At 42.4% G+C, this 19,871-nt stretch overlaps 1 protein-coding gene across 5 annotated transcripts in view; it reads left to right on the plus strand.

The window, feature by feature from the left end:
* The window catches only part of col4a2 (collagen, type IV, alpha 2), a 57,050-nt gene extending 37,192 nt beyond the window's left edge, over positions 1 to 19,858 (plus strand). The window contains exons 5-48 of one of the 5 annotated variants that reach the window (XM_047600894.1): positions 2,118 to 2,252; positions 2,345 to 2,389; positions 2,483 to 2,599; positions 2,702 to 2,770; positions 2,865 to 2,900; positions 2,994 to 3,047; positions 3,159 to 3,194; positions 3,353 to 3,394; positions 3,910 to 3,981; positions 4,078 to 4,122; positions 4,262 to 4,309; positions 4,405 to 4,440; positions 4,526 to 4,570; positions 6,133 to 6,190; positions 6,994 to 7,098; positions 8,158 to 8,307; positions 8,399 to 8,470; positions 8,569 to 8,720; positions 8,805 to 8,877; positions 8,974 to 9,080; positions 9,209 to 9,392; positions 9,785 to 9,832; positions 10,121 to 10,195; positions 10,284 to 10,382; positions 10,500 to 10,721; positions 10,818 to 10,979; positions 11,070 to 11,240; positions 11,351 to 11,494; positions 11,585 to 11,710; positions 11,811 to 11,992; positions 12,781 to 12,844; positions 12,962 to 13,036; positions 13,121 to 13,228; positions 13,353 to 13,460; positions 13,549 to 13,620; positions 13,931 to 14,056; positions 14,209 to 14,325; positions 14,490 to 14,651; positions 15,035 to 15,133; positions 15,241 to 15,387; positions 15,652 to 15,768; positions 15,984 to 16,175; positions 17,161 to 17,447; positions 18,592 to 19,858. In XM_047600894.1, the coding sequence (XP_047456850.1) occupies positions 2,118 to 2,252; positions 2,345 to 2,389; positions 2,483 to 2,599; positions 2,702 to 2,770; positions 2,865 to 2,900; positions 2,994 to 3,047; positions 3,159 to 3,194; positions 3,353 to 3,394; positions 3,910 to 3,981; positions 4,078 to 4,122; positions 4,262 to 4,309; positions 4,405 to 4,440; positions 4,526 to 4,570; positions 6,133 to 6,190; positions 6,994 to 7,098; positions 8,158 to 8,307; positions 8,399 to 8,470; positions 8,569 to 8,720; positions 8,805 to 8,877; positions 8,974 to 9,080; positions 9,209 to 9,392; positions 9,785 to 9,832; positions 10,121 to 10,195; positions 10,284 to 10,382; positions 10,500 to 10,721; positions 10,818 to 10,979; positions 11,070 to 11,240; positions 11,351 to 11,494; positions 11,585 to 11,710; positions 11,811 to 11,992; positions 12,781 to 12,844; positions 12,962 to 13,036; positions 13,121 to 13,228; positions 13,353 to 13,460; positions 13,549 to 13,620; positions 13,931 to 14,056; positions 14,209 to 14,325; positions 14,490 to 14,651; positions 15,035 to 15,133; positions 15,241 to 15,387; positions 15,652 to 15,768; positions 15,984 to 16,175; positions 17,161 to 17,447; positions 18,592 to 18,846 (4,839 nt within the window). In that variant the 3' untranslated portion in view covers positions 18,847 to 19,858. The remainder of the gene's footprint in view (positions 1 to 2,117; positions 2,253 to 2,344; positions 2,390 to 2,482; positions 2,600 to 2,701; positions 2,771 to 2,864; positions 2,901 to 2,993; positions 3,048 to 3,158; positions 3,195 to 3,352; positions 3,395 to 3,909; positions 3,982 to 4,077; positions 4,123 to 4,261; positions 4,310 to 4,404; positions 4,441 to 4,525; positions 4,571 to 6,132; positions 6,191 to 6,993; positions 7,099 to 8,157; positions 8,308 to 8,398; positions 8,471 to 8,568; positions 8,721 to 8,804; positions 8,878 to 8,973; positions 9,081 to 9,208; positions 9,393 to 9,784; positions 9,833 to 10,120; positions 10,196 to 10,283; positions 10,383 to 10,499; positions 10,722 to 10,817; positions 10,980 to 11,069; positions 11,241 to 11,350; positions 11,495 to 11,584; positions 11,711 to 11,810; positions 11,993 to 12,780; positions 12,845 to 12,961; positions 13,037 to 13,120; positions 13,229 to 13,352; positions 13,461 to 13,548; positions 13,621 to 13,930; positions 14,057 to 14,208; positions 14,326 to 14,489; positions 14,652 to 15,034; positions 15,134 to 15,240; positions 15,388 to 15,651; positions 15,769 to 15,983; positions 16,176 to 17,160; positions 17,448 to 18,591) is intronic. The other 4 variants (XM_047600895.1, XM_047600896.1, XM_047600899.1 and 1 more) reach the window with 4 other exon arrangements.
* Positions 19,859 to 19,871: the final 13 nt, after the last annotated feature.

Raw genomic sequence — 19,871 nt, forward strand, 5'->3', positions numbered from 1 at the left:
AGATAGCTTGCGTGTTACAGAATTTTATAGTGACAGGATTGTCGTGGTTGGTGTGCGCAATAGCGTTGTCATCGCACACCCGGAGTGAGCTTAGATTTAGATTTAGATCCACAAAGGTAATTGCTTGTTCACCGCTCACAAATCTACAAGAAATAGAAATAGAAGTCGATATACAGCATATACACTACCAGTCAAAAGTTTGGACAAACCTTCTCATTCAATTCAATGAGAAAGTGTGTGCAAAATTTGACTGGTAGTGTACATAAGGATAAATGATAAGGTGACTCGTCACTAAGGTCTGTAAACAACAAGACTATGAAAAAATCAATGCACACACAGTTTAACACTCGCCGCATTACTGGTGTGTGGTTTGACTTGTTTTGACAGGACTGTTGTCGGTTGTCCGCTCCATAAGCAACAGCTGCAGGGTCGAGAGCGAACGGAGACAAAACACGCACCTCCTGTTCCAAAGTCCGTGCACAGACAAAGCTGCGTCTGGCACACACATGCAGGATGGACACATTCTAGCCATCAGCTCCACGAGTTCGGCCGGGGGTGGTTTTATCTCTCTGCATCTGATTCGAGCTTGTTTTGACACTGTTTAGGCCCTCATCAGTTTTATTAATTCCTCCGAGACCCTTTGGTTCTAGCCTCATGTATCACGGCACAGAGCGTTTCTGTCTGGGGACAAACAGCGGCGCTGTGTTTGTTGGTTCTCACAGGAACTCTGTCAGGCCCCCAAACCTCCGAGGTCACTGCTTGCTGACCCTGTGAACCCCCAGATCATGCAAACACGGCAAATTCCCATGGTATCGTCGGCCTCACGTGTTTTTGTGACTCTTGTAAAAGCACTTTCCTAGCATCATTTTGTTTCCGTCACCCTCCCCTCACTCGGTCATGTGAGCGACTGTCACCTTGAAACTCTCGAGTTCTGAATGAGAGAGTCCATAAACCACCAGTTTTCCGTCTCTTAAAGGACTCCACTTGACCTTTTGGCAGTTGTCACACCTTTTGGTTGCCGAATATGGAGGACTTCAGCACAAGCCCACTTGCCCTAATACTCACAACCCTTCTATGTTTACCTTTGTCAGTATGCAGCAGCCAATTATTTTGAGTTAAAAAACTGAAATCCATAAAAGTGTGGGGGTCTGGGCGTGGCAGCCGTTTCCTGCCTCCGCTAAACTGCTCACTTTTCTTCCTTCCTATCTAGGGGCCTGTCTTCTCTCTTTCGTCACTTCGAGTATCATAATCAAATTGTTATATTTAGCTTTCAGACTCGGGGCAGGGGGGGCTGTCTGCAGTTTCAAATAGACTAAATATGCCTGAACAACCACTTGAAGTGCATTTCTTCTTTTCATTAAGGAGACATTTGACAGTGGAGCTTAGCATTATTTATAATAACTTAATCTACTCGCTGCTCTATCTCCATCTCGAAATAACAGTGTGTGTGTGGGGGGGTTCATTTATTACAGGCTAAAGCCGATTAGTTGACGTGCAAGTTTTAAACAGTTTGCATGCATATGTGTAATATGTTTTAGTGTCTCTTGCTTATTGTGTCTCTTTAAAAGTTGGAGTTTACACATAATAAATTTCCCTTTTATGGATTTTGTTTACGTGTTGAAGTATCTGAGGGTGGTGTTCAGCCTGGTCTTCCAGTCATTTTTCTAACAATTTGCAGTCTGCAGCTTGGCCACTAGATGGGTGGAGAGAGTAAGCACTGTTGAAGGAGAGGCTCTTATTAGGAAAAGAAAAGGGTATGCCTCCCTCTGGTGGTGAAAACTGTAAGTTCACGCAGATATCATTAAAAAGAATTTAAGGGAAATACTTTTAAATATATAATATATGTGGCCTGCCTTATTTTTTCTTGATGCATTGTTGTGATCCTTTATTTATTTCTTTATTTGACAACTCCTGTCTTGCTGTTTTCAAATCTTTCTCTAATTCCTCTTCTTACATCAGGTGAGTAAACGTTTTTGACATCATCACTCCTGCATGTTCCTCCATATATCAAACCACTGAAATTTAAAATGACATCGAAATCCACAGTATCTTACCGTTTACTTGATGACCTGGACTTGAAGATAATCAAATCTTTTTTTGTGCCTGTGCAACCTCAGGGTCTCCCCGGGCCACTTGGTCCACAGGGAAATCTTGGGCCTCCAGGGAGACCAGGTGATCAGGGCATCCAAGGACCAAAAGGGCAGAAAGGTGACAGCGGACCCGGTGGTTTCATGGGTCCCAAAGGAAGTGTGGTAAGATATCTTTCTATTTTCTCCAGTTGTTGAATAAATATTACGGTGACAACTGTTTTGTTTGAATGTGTGTGATTCTTGTTGCTTCGCAGGGAATGACCGGTGTACCTGGGTTCTCTGGAAACAATGGTATTCCTGTAAGTACATCTGGCAGTCTGGGCGAATGCATTTGGAGGTCAGTGTCTCCTCCTGACGGACTAATAATTTTGCTTGTGTCCCTTTCTCTGCAGGGACACCCCGGACACGGAGGACCCAGGGGGAAGCCAGGTGCAGACGGCTGTAATGGAACTCATGGAGATCCTGGCTTCCCGGGGCAACCCGGCTTTGATGGCAGACCTGGCTTTCCCGTGTGTAATTCCAAACTATCCTGATAGTAATTTGTAAATACAAAGATATCGCTTTTTACTGTAAGTGACCACTGTTGTCTGTTTTTCTTTCTCGACTCTCAGGGTGGGGCAGGTAGGAAAGGAGAGAAGGGAGACACTCTGGATATCAGTGTGTACATGCAACGTTTCAAGGTATGGAGGAGGAAAATTTCACCAAATAGGACTCCATAAAGAGCATCATCTAGAGATTGTACTAACTTGATGAACTTTGATCATCTCTCCTCAGGGAGAACAAGGCTCCCCAGGATATGGTGGAGTAACTGTAAGACATATTATCCAGTCCAGTTCATGATTTGATATTTCATGCAGTTGTGGTCTTTCCTAATTGCCTCAATTGAATCTTTTTTTTTTTCAGGGGCCTTCAGGAAACCCAGGAAGACAGGGTGAAATAGGCTTGCCGGGACCAAAGGTAAGTCACTGCGTGTGTTGGAGAGCATTGGTTCAGGTGTCATTTTTAAGGCTCCTCAGAACTAATCAGTCATTATGCAACATGTTAAAATGTCTTTGTGTCTTCTGCCAGGGTCCTCCAGGGCCTCCAGGGCCCCCTGGACCAAAGGTAAGAATTTAATGCGATATAATACAATACCTGACACATTTTGTTATAGTTTCTGCTGCAAAAATATTATCTTATCCCACGTGTAGTGTGTGATATATGTCAAACAGGAACACAAATTTATAAATGGTGCTTCAAGGGATTTTATTTTTCCTTCCCAGGGTACTATGACCAAAGTGATTAAAGGAGTCAAAGGAGACCAGGTGAGTGAGTGAGTCATTTGTTAAACGCTGTTAAGTCCAGTTGCATTACTGTAGAGCAAACGTGTGGAAGCAGAATAGCTTGAAATTGTTGCATGGAGAATCCTGAATTTATACTGGATCATAAAATATCTGATTCATATACAGTGATTGACAGTGGTGCCAAGTAACTCGAGTACTTTTAATCAAGCACTGAACTTATGTCCAGTTTTTTTATGTCAGTGTGTCCAATTTCTTACAGTATGAAATGTCTCTGACTTGCTAGTAGTTGTTCTTGCTGCTCTAAACTTGATTCTATTTTATTTTATTTAAATAATAAGTGATTAATATTACACAGTCCTAAAGATGAATATATGGATGTTTGTGTAGTAAATTCAATTCATAATCTTTTGTTGTGCCATCAGTAAAATATCTTAGTGTAAAATAAAAAACTGTTGCTCATGCATTCATTCATCTTAATAGAAACCTGATTTGATGATTGAATTTGACTTTTGTTGAATTTCTTGTTTTCACCACAGGGGGAAACTGGACGACCAGGGCCACCAGGAAACTCTACTCACCTATTTGTTTTGCCCTCACCTGTGCGACCCGTACTTATTTTTATTCAACTTGAATTACATTTAAATATAGTGTTGTTGAATGTTGCCAATACATGTATCGTACATTTACCTTACGTTTATTTTTAGGGACCTCCTGGAGAACAAGGCGAGAAAGGAGAAAGAGGAGATCTGGTATGTAACCATTTTGATCAAACACAAACCAACACGTGAACCCATTTGTGCGCCTACCCGTTCAAGTGCGCACACAAACATGCACATGTCAGTATGTCACCTCTCTGACTCATCTTCTCTGTTGTTCGGTTTATTTCAGGCGGACAACAGAGGAGAAACAGGTGTAATGGGATTCCCTGGACCACGGGTTAGCGCGCACACATTTCTCCGTATCTCAGCCAAGCACTGTTTTCTCTCCATGTGCTGAATTCATAACCTGTGCTCTTTGGGACTTTATTCTAGGGTGAGTCTGGAAGAACGGGGGAACCAGGACCAAGGGTAAGTTTGCGTTAAAGGACATCTTGTAACCTTAAATTAAAAACAAATCTCATTTTATGACTGCACGATGATACCTCTGTTTCAGGGCGATTTTGGTGACCCAGGGCAACCAGGCAGACCTGGTATTAAGGTGAGAACGTAGTTGATTAAGATGTCTTTTTACAAAGTATGACAAAAGTATGAGCGTGCATTTATTCAAGTACAGGAGCGTGTTCTTTTGGCCTGACTACAACTCAGAATTAAATGTTTTTACTCAACAATTTTTATTTGTATTGTTACCAATTACTTCCCAGCTTACATTAAAGCATGCGTGCAATGATTAAAAATGGCAGAAGTTTTCCTAATAGTTGATAAAATACTTACAAATAGCCGCACAGAGAAAATACTGCTGACAAATTAATACACCAATTGTACAGCATTCACTCTGGCCTTTTTCTCAAATAAAAGCAGATTTAGTCGTGATATTTTATATCTTCTCATGTGACAATAAATGTTTGAAAAATGTTAAATGACTGACAAATACTATTGCTGAGATTAAATACCTTAAATTAAGGAAGTTTTGGAAATTAAGATAAAATCCAGAAGTTAAGGGCGAAAAAAGAGACCCGAGCTTTTCTTGCTATGCATTTTTAATTTCTCCAAGGTTTTTGGGATCAGTAGGATCTAAGAAGTATAAGTACTAAGCATGATCTTTGAACCAGAAGTAGTAGTTTTCAAAAACAACAGCATCCTCATATATGGACACTGGGATTATTTCATTATTTATATTATAATAAAGTAACCAATGTGTGTCAAATTATAAAACTGTTTATTTTAATACCTGCACATGGCTGAGCAAAACTACTTGCTAATTAGCAAGGTGGTAGCTTGTTGCTATCGATAAAATTTGATATTAACTAGAAACGTTAATATGCATAAATAAATAAGTTTAACGTAGAATTTGATAGGGTTTTGTCCCTCGTCCTCTTTTGTCTTGTGATTGTCTGTAGAATGAATCAGATGAAATGTGCGCTATCATGCTTTTGCCGACTAGTGTAATGACCCCTTTCTGCCACTAGATGGCAGACTAAAGCGTGCATTAACAAGGACAACAGGTTTAAATGAAGCAGAATAAGCTGCAATAAATCCTAAAACTTAATGTCCCCATATGAGGACGCAGTGTCCCAGGAGGTTAATATCTATTGTAATCTGAATCTCACCATCAATGGGTCAGACATTAAACACTCACTCAGAATCTGTTCAGACCCGCAGACCTTTGTTCAACTTCTTTGATTCAGAAGTTTCCAAAGATCCCAACTTTGTTATACAAAGTATATTGTATATAAACATTACAGAGCTTCAGACCTTCAGAAAGAGCTGGAGCTAACTTTCTAGAAAGTTTTGTCACAAAAACTTCAAATAAGTGAGTTAGCACAGAGAGAAATTACCTTTAACTCTATATAATCCGTAAATTGATTAATTATTGTCATATTATGCTGCTTCACGCTTTATATTTTGTATATTCTATTTTCTTATCCGTGTAAGCAAATATACGCAGAAGTAAGTTCGGACACTAACGCGAAAATGTGATGTCATAAGACACACAGATAACATCAGCTGGATGAACCATATCTGATCCATATTCTGCTGAGACGACAAGTTCTGCAACAGCAGCTGAATCCCAAAATGACTGACAATAAATCTGTATTCCAGGGAATCAGAGGTGACGCCGGAGAACTGATTTCAACAGAACCCTCTTGGTCCTCAGACGGTACGTTGATTGTAAAATGAGTCTGCAGGAAATGAGCTTTGATCCAAAAATAAGTCATCGTTAACAGATCACGGGGCTGCGAAACAGCTGCAGGCATGAACTGAAACTCTGTGCGGGAATGAGACATTAGTGCAGTTAGATGCACCGCTGAGAGTCATCAGAGCATGTGAACCTGATATGGTTATTCAAATCAACACCACAAGCTCAGGAAACCTGAAGAACAGCAGAGGAAGGTTTGTTGCCATGGCAATGTCAGCAAACTTATTTTGTAAACAAAGCGATTTCACCTGTCAACAGCACATGTTGGACACACTCTAGTTTGTATATGTCAATAAGGAGAAATCAAGTGGGAGTTCTGAATGAACATTTATTTTGGGAACAATATTTTGGTGGATGGTCTCTGAAGACTCACCTGATTCAGAGACAATGAAGAGTTAATACATTGGGTTGATTGACTCAGACGATGAGGTCTAGCGGGTCACTGAACGAGAGTGAGGGTGTGGAAACTGAGAAGTAAGTGATTTTGAAAGCGTGGGAAAGTGGAAGAGATGAAGAAATAGCGAAGAGAAAGGGAAATGGAACATGCGGAGACAGATTATCCTTGTTGAACCTTTGCCGTAAAGACGGTGAGAATCTTTGTGTTCCCGTAGTATTAAACAAACATGGCAATCAATAGTATTATTCAGTGTGTTTAAATGGGAGCACAGCAGATAATAAAAAAAACTATTATTGAATTGAATAATGTCTGCGAACGAGTCTGGAACTGTTGATGCTAATAAATATCTGCTTTGATTTTTTATCAGTTGGTCTCCCTGGTGAACAGGGTCCACAAGGAGAGAGGGGTCCAACAGGAGAACCAGGCTTCCCTGGACCTCCTGGTCGTCCTGCCTCTGAATCACAGGATCAAGGTCTGCAAACAGAAGCTGTAGAGAGTGAACCTACAACTGACCTGAATAGCTGTTATCAAGAGATTTGCACAGAACACCTCATGAACCTCACATAACACTCCCAAAGCTCAGTTTTTGGAGTCAGTCTCATTTATACGTCCCAAAATCCATTTAGCCAGTCAGGTGAAGCTCCAGCATCCTCAGATTAAAAGGTGTCAAATTGGTGATAAGGTTGGCTGGCACAGCAGTCACCTCAGTATTTGTTTACTCAACACACGTCACCGCAATAGTGAAGAATGTTATCCCACGCTGCACACTTTCCTCATATTGTGCAAAGCTAGAGACTAAACATTCACATAGAGGCCAACACTCAGAGAAGAGAATGGAAAAGAAGCCACAAAGGTTTATTTTCAGACCGTCACAACGTTCTCTTCTTTCTGCAAAAGGTGGTACCTGGTCCGATACGGTTGTAGATCTAAGCTTAAAGTCACAACTCCAGCCATATCGTCTCCCGCCATGTGGTATACACCAATCAGCCACAACATTATAACCACTGACACTAGTTCTGCTGAGAAACTTCTGGACCTGTATGTGGATGTTCCTTAGACATGTACCCCCCACCTAGATTTAACCAGGCACACCCACCCCATAGCAATGACACTCCTTGATGGCAGCAGCCATCCCCAGCAGGATGCAGCCTGACACAGACACAAAAACTGTTCAGGAACACCTAAAAAAAAAACATGAAAAAAACAGCACAAGGTGTTCGACCTGGCCTCCAAATTCACTAAATCCCAAACTGATCAAGCATCTGTGGGATGCACTGGAATAAGCCTGATCCACACAAGTCCCTCCCTTCAACACATAGGACCCAAAGACCCCCACTTACAATATCCTATTGCCAGGTCCATGTCCATTCAAGTTGTTTCTGGAATCTTTACACACAAACCACTTTGTGACTTCACAAAGCCAATATTAACTGCATGAAATCTAATCTGCTTGATACTTTGAAGCACTGTACCCACACCGTGTTCGCAGGTTTGAATAACCAAAACTTTTATTTTTATTTCTCCCTCTCAGTGTTGGATTTCTTTGGGCCTTTCGGTTACAAGGGTGAGACAGGAGAGAAGGGCCAGCAAGGGGAACCAGGACTCCCTGCATTACGTGCAGGACCCCCGGGAACCGACGGGCGCCCAGGAGAAAGGGGTCCTCCCGGACCCAAAGGAACATGTGAGTGAATGAGTAACAACTGACATAAGTAGTTTCAATGTCATCCCCCTTTGGTTATTTTTTGTTTTACTGTGCTTGTATTTGTCTCCAGGGGGAGGTTACTTTAAGGGAGAGCCGGGACCAAGAGGAAGGCCCGGCAATGCAGGCATCAAAGGACCGAAAGGTACTATAAGCATGGTGTTAAATCTGAAAGCAGGTTGGTAAAGCATTTACCAAGGTGCCATGTCGCTGACCTGTGGGTGCTATGTTTTGTATCCTCAGGTGATCACGGAGAATGCAACTGCACGATCATAAACTCCCCAGCTGGTTTACCCGGCTCCGCTGGCAATACAGGTGATGCCGGGATGGTTGGAGAGTTTGGTCAGCAGGGTGATCAAGGAGAACCAGGTGTCCCAGGCGAAAATGGGTTCCCCGTAAGAAATTAAGATCAAAGATCAAAATCTTTTGCATTGTTTGTTTTAAATACTCACCTCACACTTCTCTGTCTTGTATTGTAGGGACCTGCTGGGCTCAATGGTGTGCCAGGTCCAAAAGGCAGAAAAGGGGACACAGGTGTTGCCACACAGAAAGGTGCAGTGTTTTGTATCATTTCATGTCATTTCTGATTTGACCTCTTCCATGTGTGGACATACTGTGTGTGAACATGTGTGCCTGTGATCCCTACAGGATATCCTGGAGATCCAGGAGATCAAGGAAGAAATGGTGAGCCAGGAAAACCAGGAAATGAAGGGCCAAGTGGTCTACCTGGTTTCCCTGGCACCCAAGGTCTTACAGTGAGTAAATTCTCTCCCAAATGGTCATATTCCACATTAGTTTATTTTACGAACTTCTCTTCTTTCTTTTCATACCTTGTGTGACTTAGTCCCTACAGAAAAATAATTTTGCTGGTTCATATAAATAGGGAGACCGGCCCTGGGGACAACGTGGAGACAAAGGTTTGCCAGGTTTTCCTGGTCCACCCGGTGTAGCCGGGCTGAGGGGAGAACCTGGTCCAGATCTCTTGGGCTTAAAAGGTCAGCGTGGTTTACCTGGTGACGACGGCCTCGCTGGCTATGATGGAGTTCCCGGATCACCTGGCAGTCCAGGTATGGGGCAGCTGACCGCCTCCAGTATTCACTCTCATTGTTGGTGTTTAATGTGTCTCCTGTAAGGCTTTATCTTGTTACAAGTATTTTACCCGTTTCCACTCTACTAAGGATTTCATTTGACTTTGCCTCCCTTAAAATACTGTCTTTTATAATTTAATTCCAAGCAGTAAAATGGCAATGGAGATTAATGGCTTGTGATTAAAAGGAGGAGGCATGATGAACAGAATTTGCCGTTTTATTTACTTTTCCTTTTTCTCCTCCTACTACCTCCTTGATAAAGGAGTTGCATCCCTCAAACCAGCTGCAGCTGAGCTTGAGACAGTGCTTGTGCTTTTGAGTAACTCTTGTTTCGAATGCCTCTTTCGTTCTCTCTCTTTTGCAACTGAAAGGCGGCTGTATTACAGCAGGAGAAGAAGGACAGGTGGATGTAACAGGTAGCTGGTATAATGACGTTTTCTTCTTTTTGCTCCTTTTATAACAACTCCTTTGTGCTTTGCCTCTGAATTATACTCTGGGTGTGCATGATGATATTTTTATTTTTTTTTAATTTGTGTATAATTGTAGATGTAGTGTATTGAGATACCAGCTAACGTAATGATAATGTCATGTTCTGAAAACCACACACGCTGGGCAGCTGTCAAAAATCACTTGCACCAAAATAGTCATTTACAAACCTTCCACATAATGTTGCCCTGAAGATTTTATTTCTGTTATTTGCTTCTTAGGCCTTTGTGAAGCTATTCCAGGACCTCCTGGGCTGCCTGGACCTCCAGGACCCAGTGGAAAACCAGGTGCACCAGGTAACATAGCGAGATACTAGTGGGAAATGCTACCTGCAGGTTAAGTGTTTTGGTAATTTAACGTCAATTTAAAATTTTTATCTAACAGGTCCTTCTGGCCAAAAAGGATTCCAGGGTTTACCTGGAGTAGGGGGAGAGAAAGGAGAACAAGGAGACAGAGGCCCAGGTGGCCGTCCTGGGCCACCAGGTAAGCAGGGACAAGACAAACCTGATTGTGCAAGAGTCAGATAGCTCGAACTGATCACATCTTTCGTTTGAATACATTCTTTAGTCCATATTGATTTTTATTGGTTCTCCATTACAGGTTTTCCAGGCCCCCGTGGAGACCTTGGTATTCCTGGCAGGAAAGGATCGGTAGGAAATCCTGGTTTGCCTGGTGTACCTGGCAGGGATGGGGCACAAGGTGAGAAGGGTGGCCATGGAGAAATCTTAGGAGCATCTCCTGGACCACCTGGAGACCCAGGGCCTCCTGGGCTGCAGGGCAGTAAAGGTCCAGCTGGAGAATCAGGCGAGCCGGGCTATCCAGGTTAGCTGTGCTTTCACCTTGTTAATTTATTAAATCAATAATTGTGATAATTAGATAAACAGCTACTAAACATTTAAAACTCATGTGTTTGTCCAGGAATGCTCGGCATGCCTGGTATGATTGGCTTCAAGGGTGAAAGTGGCCCTACCGGCCTGCAGGGAGAGGAAGGAAGGCCTGGGCCAGCGGGCAAGTTTGGCTTCCCTGGTGATCCTGGAAGAGCTGGTCCACCTGGGCCACATGGTTCCACTGGGCAGCCAGGTGAGAAGAACACACTTACAGACATCCTTAAAACAGTTTTGTTCACATCTAACATCCCTGATCCTTCTAATATATCATCCTCCTTTCCAGGTGTTTCTGGAGAGAGGGGAACCGAAGGTGACCCAGGTCCTCCAGGTCCAATAGGACTAAAAGGTGTCCCAGGAACATACGGTGAGGACGGTGTTACCGGAGAGTACGGCACAACAGGTGACCCAGGACAGCCGGGGCCAGGTGGACGCCAAGGACTTCCCGGAATGAAGGGTTTGTTCTTCAGATAATCGTCTGTATCTTCTGTATTGCAGCATCAAATAATGTATCTAAATATATCCTTAATTCAAGCAGTATTAGTCACAGCGTTTCTGTATTTTCAGGAAAAAAGGGGTCTTCAGGCATGTCAGGTTTTGAGGGGATCAAAGGTGATGTGGGGGTAAAGGGCTTCAGTGGGGTGAAAGGAGAGCATGGCGTGCCGGGCCAAGTTGGTCAAAAAGGAGCGACAGGCCAAAGCGGACAGAAAGGTGAGACTTTCACCCACTGATTCATTATTGTCTCGTTGAAACTTTCACAATACTTACTCTTTCTCTCTTGTTGTATCATGTCTCTGCCAGGTGATCGTGGTTTGGTCGGACCTCCTGGGGAAAAGCCTCACATCCCTACTCAGGTTATTGCTGTCATGAAGGGAACAAAAGGAGACATAGGATTTCAAGGAGATCCGGGTATCACAGGGCAAAGAGGTGTGCATCTCCAATTAAATAACACCACTCGTCATTCCTTCCTCTTCCTCTCCTCTGTCTTCTCACCACTCCCTTTGTCACATCTTACTGTTTTCCACAGGTGTTAAGGGTTTGCCCGGTGTGCCAGGCTTCGAGGGAAGTCACGGGCTTCCTGGAGACCCCAGCAATGAGAAAGGTTTGCCTGGAACTCCTGGAGCACAGGGGCTGCCTGGGATCAAAGGAATGCCAGGGCTGACTGGAAATCGAGGAATTTCTGGGTTTGATGGGATGCCTGGCAACAAGGTGAGCGGAGAAACACGAGGGACATTTGGGCGACTCAAAAGATACCAATGTTAGTTATTAAGCCTCAAAGATATACCCTGCAAATTAACCCTTATGATGTGAATGTTTTATCGGCATGGGGTTGAGACTCAAAGCAATGCTCATAATTATCGTATTTCCCCTAATAATGGTCGGGGCCCTTATTTACTTAGCCATCCACAGCGCCTGGTCATTATTGGAGACAGGCTTTTATTAGAGTGAGGCCTTACCAGAGGGTAACTGTCCCTGTGTCAAAACAACTTATACTTCGTGGGTCAATATTAAATCGTTCTGCAGCTTCCTCTCCTGTATTTTGCTCTGCATATTTCCAAACCTTCTTCTTGAAGTTCACGTAAAAGTTTCTTGTTTGCCCCACGCTGCTGAAGCTCAGTGTTCTTTTGACTGCCACCTGTGGTACCTGTGTGTTACTACATCTTTAATTGGCTGACTGTAATTGAGGCTGGCCTTTTATGGCCTTTTATTTTATCATTTTATGTAGCTTTGTGCTGTAGTACAATTCTGCTGACTACTCTCATGCATGTCATTTCCAGTCACCACATGCAATAAAGAGCCACAGGCCACAGAACACAGGCAGACCCGCACCAAACTGCTGACATATGAGTCATATGTGACTATATTGCAGCATTTGGAAGTTTAAAAGCCTTTTCAAGTTATACTTTTGTAGGACAAAGCCTGCTTTATGTTTTGTAACTACACTACTACACTGTTAATGACAGGACCTTTTTTTTTTTTTTTTTTTTACTTTTTAGGGAATTAAAGGAAGCCCCGGTGCCTACGGTGCATCCGGTGACAAAGGAAAGAAGGGAGTCAAAGGTACAATCTTAAATTTAAACTTCAGACAAACAAGGGTCTGTGGTAAATACCTGTTATAGCACTTAAGTGACTGTGAGGAAAATATTTTGTGTTAGTAAATTTTACAAAATATTACAGGTGAAAAAGGACTTCGTATAGACCTTCCAGGAACTCCTGGATTGAGAGGAGAGACGGGATTCCAAGGAGAACCAGGTATAAACTGTAGCTCCCACAGTTATCATGTTTGTTTCCACTGGTTTTGAATGTAGATGATATGAAGTATTATCACCTTCACAGGCGAGAAAGGATTATTTGGAACAACTGGAGACAGGGGGATATCTGGTTTTGATGGTATTGAAGGGAAAAAGGGGGCGTCTGGTGATCCTGGAAGTCAAGGATACCCAGGTAAAAGACATTCACTTCTTTGTTTCACACTTGCTAGTTAACGTTTTTTTTTTTTTTTTTTTTTTTTTTGCCACATATTGTAGTCGAATTACATCGCATTTACCTGTATGCGTTTATTTTGTAGGCTCAGACGGCCAGACGGGAACTCCTGGTAACCAAGGTCAAAAGGGCTCTCCTGGAGTTCCTGGAAGAGATGGACAGCCAGGTTCCCCTGGCTTCCAAGGAGTCAAAGGTAACAAGCTTGAACCATCGTCCTCTTGTTCTTTCTCTTCAGACTTACTTATTTGTTTTAATCACCTGCGTTGTGTAAATGTGTGCAGGTTATCCTGGCCTGAAGGGTCTTTACGGATTAGACGGACTGAAAGGACAAAAGGGTATCTCAGGAGCACCAGGTATTCAATCACACTCCAAAAACAGTCTGTGTGCTGCTATGATGCACCATATGTGCCAGTCGAATTTTTTAGCTTTAAGTATTTGTGTTTTGGTAGTATGCTTATCTCTCTTAGAATGATGAGGTTCAATGTGCGCATACAAAACTTAAAAACGTTTTTTAATGTAAAGAAATGTATAAATACTACCTTAAGTTTGCTTCAACTGTCATGAAGATTTCATACAATAGAAATGTTTCGCTATTAGCCCTGTTTTTGACAATAGTTGAGACTCGGAGTTGAAACCATGTCTTGGTTTTTCTGTTGTACATAGGTCTGGACATTTTTGGAACTCCTGGAGAGACAGGCCTTAAAGGAGCGAAAGGAGAGAGCGGTGACCCCAACAATGAGCAGGGTGCTCCAGGCATTGAGGGTTTGAAAGGCTTCCAGGGGGTTCAAGGTTAGCCACTGTCCTGGTCCATTAATAAGGCCCCAGTTTGAGACGGGATCATCTACCTGCTGGTGTATCAATAAGATAACCAGAAACACTTTTATTATCGTATGTTGTAAACTTTCTTAAACCTTGAAACAATCCTGTTTTCATTTGCTCAGGGGACCGAGGTGAACCTGGACCCCCAGGATTCCGAGGCCTCGTAGGACCTGATGGAGTCCCAGGAAGACCAGGAGCTCCGGGGGATCCTGGCCTCCCAGGACCTACAGGATACCAAGGTGAAAAGATTCAGTTTAGCTAAAAGTAACCATTGGCGTTGGAGGCACTGATCTACATACTATCTACTTCATAGTCTTCATCCTCCTTCCCAACACTGATGTTTTGGGAGACATTCCTGTATTTGTCAAATGCATTTACTGACACTAAATTATTTGTTTCTCAGGTTCTCCTGGTGCCAGAGGATACCCTGGTGTGGATGCTCCCCCCGGGGAGAAGGGTATAGCAGGATTCAATGGCTTTCCTGGATTACCTGGCAGGAAAGGATTCAAAGGAGATCAAGGTCAATTTGGATACAGGGGGCCTGATGGAGTTTCTGGGATAAAAGGTATGAACTGAATGTTTATATCATTCAAGGCCACACATTAAACACTAAATGTCTGTGTTCAAATTACTACTGTAGCATGGATGGAATGTTTGCAACTGCAATTTAAGCGTCCTGTGTTAAATTAAATTATGTTTATCTACATGGTAATTTAAACAAAGGTGTAATTTATAGTTAGTAAGTATAGTAGAGAAAGAACACATACAAGACTGTATGCTGCTGTCAATAGGCTATTGAAATATATTGTAATGGCGTTATATTATGTCATAGTTCTGAATTTAGCTTTTCAAATTTAATTTCTGCCATTTGGCAACTATGTCATTTATAGTAATTCTGACACAGAAATCTTGATATTTGTGATATGCTTTTTTTTTTTTTTTACACAGGAGTGAAAGGAGACCAAGGCGATATGGGATTTGTTGGCTCGACTGGTATAAAAGGAGAAAGAGGACCAGTGGGTCCTAAAGGAAACACTGGACTCCCAGGTTAACGATACGCTCATATTTAACTCATCACTTGTTGTCACATATTGGACGGGCTTTTGTGTTTTTTCTTTTTTCCTTCAGTCTCAAATGATACATCTATTCTGCAGGTGTTGTTGGGATCCCTGGCAGCCAGGGTCCTCCTGCAATTCCTGTCAAACTTCCAGGAGAGAGGGGTCCTCCTGGGCCTCGGGGTATACAAGGACCAAAGGGTGTTAAAGGGACACCGGGGCCACATGGCCCCACTGGGGACGCAGGTTAGTAATTCTTATCAAATATTTGCTGATGGCTGTAGCTCAGGTGGTAGAGTTGGGTTGGTGTCTTGGTTAAGACACTGAACGCTTGACTTCTCTTGATGGCGGCAGAAGTACTTGCATGACGCTGTTGGTGTTTGAGTAAATAAGAGTCAAAAATGATAAGGTGCTCTATAAAACACATATGATAAGTGCATTTAACTTCATTTTTAACATATCTGCACACATTATACAGCTCACCCACACATGTGTCTTGTTACTCTACAGGGTTCTTGGGACCCTTTGGGGAAAAAGGCATGCCGGGGATTAGTGGCACCCCAGGAACGCCTGGATTCCATGGAGATGTTGGACAAATCGGCCACCGTGGTCTACAAGGCATGGAAGGTGCGTCTGACACTGTGGAGAAGTTAAAGGATTAGGTCCATAAACCCAGATTAAAAGATTAACAGTAGGCGGAGATTTAAAGAGAGTCCCAGTTACAAAGAAGTTTTTGATTGTTGTTTTTGTGAATGTCGAATAAAACCACTATGTACTTAACTGTTAGCAGACTATAAAGGGCCATTTGTATTATGCTAAATAAATTCTCCGCTCTGCTTTAGGTGACCGTGGCCGCCCTGGTATCACTGGGTTACCCGGTATGCCTGGCCGCAGTGTCAGCGTGGGCTACTTGCTGGTGAAACACAGTCAGTCAACTGAGACACCCATGTGTCCAGTGGGTATGTCTAAACTGTGGGACGGTTACAGCTTGCTGTACCTGGAGGGCCAGGAAAAGGCCCATAACCAGGATCTTGGTAAGTCAGAGTAATCAGTAACATTGCTCATACAGGTTATTGCATTCGGTAACTATTCTTTCATAGTGAACTGCAAGGTAAGGTGCTTAAATCCATGCAGTGTGTGGAACTGCTGTACTGTGTGAAAGGTTTAGGCACTAAAAGCAAAGGAGGCTTTCAAAAATAATGCAAAGAGTTTGCTCAGTTCTGTCTCAGTCAAAGGTCTCTTTCTTATTGTGTTTCCAATAGGAGTTAGATTTGCTGTAACAGCAAGTGTACTTACTGAAAAAAGATGCATTTTTTCTATTGAAAACTATAGAAGAGATGATTTATTTCATCATCTAATCTAATTGTGCAAGCCAGTTGAGCTTTCATAAAGTAATCAGGCTCTATCCCTGAAGGAATCAACTATGTGTAAGGGGCAGAGCGATTCATTCCCTTTGAAGATTTGATATAAATCTGGGCGAAATCTCACTAAATGTGAGAAAATCTAAAACCAACGTTGGATCCGATCTGGCGCTTAGAGTTTAAACGGTAAAACTTCAGAGATCAGAGAAGCTCGATGTTCCCGAAATCCCCTCAAAAAACAGCCAAACAGCTGGAACAAATGACTGGGGAATGACTACATTTGTAGTGTGGCTATGCAACATTTGGAAGAGGAAATAAGACATTGTTGTTAATGCAATTTTTTGCATTTTATTGCACTGATGTGTTGAGTTTTTTATTTTTTATTTTGTAGCTGCAATATGTCTCTGGACCTGTTAACATGACCAGTAACTAACTAGTGTTAGATACTTAGACATCAATAAGCAGAACTTTGTTTGTATAGAACAGCAGTGTAGTTATCAGAACATCTCCATCTATAAGATCACAGTACAAATGTTACATACATCATACATACAGTAAATGAAAGGAAACAGAATATTAGTCTACGAACCACCAGTCTTTAATTTTTAAACAAAACACCTTCTATTCAGGATATGATATGTTGATTTATTCTCCCCAGGTTTGGCTGGCTCCTGCCTCCCCAAGTTCAACACCATGCCCTTCCTGTACTGCAACCCCGGAGACATATGTTACTACGCCAGCAGAAACGATAAGTCCTACTGGTTGTCCACGACCGCCCCTCTCCCGATGATGCCTGTAGAAGAGGGAGAGATCAAACCCTACATCAGCCGCTGCTCAGTGTGTGAGGCTCCGTCGGTCGCCATAGCGGTTCACAGTCAGGACATCACCATCCCGATGTGTCCCCAGGGCTGGCGCAGCCTGTGGATCGGCTACTCCTTCCTCATGGTGAGCGAGACTTTAAACATCAGTGGTGGAATTTCACACATGTCGCTCCCATGTTGACTTTCTTTTACATTTTACTTTTTCAATATAAACGCTAAAAAACCAGAGAAGGCTATTTTTGTGTGAAGGAAAGACTTAGAAGTTACTTCATTAATAGACAAACATGAAATGATTGTTAGAACAGGAAAATCAGGTGTAGCTTTTAATAAGCATTGCTCAAACAGGAGAAATCCATTGACTGCATTATTTTCTGCTGAGGAGTACATAGTCTCCCTGATCATGAGAAAGAAGGTGGTTTTACTGACCCCTGCAAATTCTCCATATGTGGGAATGTCAGCTGCATACTTTCTGATAGCGGGGAACTGCATTTGCACTCTCATCTTATTTTATTTTTTTATTTGTTGGGGGGACAAGTTATGGAGCACTGTTTTAGAGTAGCAGCGTTGGACTAAAGGGTTACAGGCTACATTTATTCACATGTTCGATACCGAACTGAGCGAAATTTAGGCTGGTATCGGCGATACCAGTCTGATACCGATATTTCCAATACCGATATATTTCTGTAAATACACCCTAACGTGCCTGGTAAACCTAAAAATAGTAGTGTATTTCAAATCATATCTTCATAAAGAATACAAGACATCAGACTAATTTAGCTAATACAACGAAAGAAAAACAGTGGACACAATCATACAAAATATGTGAAAATGCTCAGTAAGCAAAATAATAAGACAATTAAAAAAAATAAGAACCACTATAATGAAAACTTCTGCATCTCAATTCTCCTTTTGTGTCCTCTTCTGTCCACCACATCATAAACACCTCATATTCTGTGTTGTGGATTAACCTGAGGTGTGTCACAAGGTTTGTTGCGCTGCCAAAACTGAATAGTTTAGTTACTTTCCACTTTGTTCCCACATTACCTCGTATCGAAGGTATCGGTACATCGATTTGAGTATCAATTTTAGAGCTTAAAGAACTGGTATCGGAAGTATCGATATTTCAGTGTCGATCAGCACATCACAAATCTTGAGCAGGCACCCAATGTGCTCCCCTGCAGTATAAATTGGCACGCAATGTTACATCCATGGTGACGAGACAGTGTCGTTTGGTAAATTAACTCTGCCATAAACGTTTGTGCCTGCAGCACACAGCGGCGGGAAGCGAGGGCGGAGGTCAGTCCCTGTCATCACCCGGCTCCTGCCTGGAGGACTTCCGCACGACACCGTTCATCGAGTGCAACGGGGCCAAAGGCACCTGTCACTACTTCGCCAACAAGAACAGCTTCTGGCTAACCTCCATAGACAAGTCGTTCCACGCCGAGCCAGCATCAGAGACGCTCAAAGCGGGCCAGCTGCTGTCGCGCATCAGCCGCTGCCAGGTCTGCATGAAGAACTTGTGAGGGACTCGCAGCAGGTGGACGCTGGCAGAAAGAAGTCGCTCCGTTAGCGGCGGTGTAGTGTCATCTCTCCATCCGTGCACTAAACCCATGAAACAGCGTTGGATCTGAAACACTCGCTTAGATCAGTGTCAGTGGAAAACTTTCAAAACTTGATCCACAGAGCTCAGATATACAGTGACTGTGTGATGCCTGGAGATCCACTGTAGATAAAACAGGAGAAGCCCCACAACGAAAAAAAAAAAATCTGCACTGTGGCAAATATGTTTGTGTTAAATATGGTTTGGTGCTTACTTTTTTTTTTTTTTTTAACTTATTACCTCATCTACTATGTCACATTGTTAACTACCAGAGACCTACACTACAGCTCAACCAAAGATGCACATTTATATATATATATATGCACCGCTTCTGATTTACTACATGTTTCTTTATCGTTTTAGGTTTAGGGTTAAAGCCACTAACACTGCTTCTCTGAATAATTTAAAGGTAAACGGTTGATACTATTGACAGTATTATCCTGCTTTGACTTCATTGCTCTGAAAAACTATTTTTTAATAAAGTTACAGTAAGCTGTTAACTTGTTACGCATATTCAACTACTGCAAATGTCATCTATATATATATTTTTTCCATTTACCATATGATCACAGCAATGCACTGATTCTTCTTCTTTCTTGTAGTTTTTTTTTGGTCTGAATAGACTTGACCCCCCGTGAATGTGTCTTAAATGTTTGTCTTATCTAATACTCGCCACACCCCAGGACAACAGGACATGTTTTCAACAACTATAAACACTTTGGATCAGAGGTCTGACCTTGCCCCGGTCTGATCCCGAGTTAATGTTTAACAGTTTAGAAAGTAGGTCACCAACTCTGCTCCGTATCTCTGAAAGTAAACAGATCGATAAGACCAGGAAAATTAGACAACATAATTTTTAATTGTAATATAATTATGGTTATTTTCATTACATGATCGATTCATTGGATTGTAAAGATTAAATGTTGTTTGTTATACTTCTGTTTGGTT

Source organism: Mugil cephalus, chromosome 12, assembly GCF_022458985.1.
Source record: "Mugil cephalus isolate CIBA_MC_2020 chromosome 12, CIBA_Mcephalus_1.1, whole genome shotgun sequence".
NCBI classification, from domain to species: domain Eukaryota; kingdom Metazoa; phylum Chordata; class Actinopteri; order Mugiliformes; family Mugilidae; genus Mugil; species Mugil cephalus.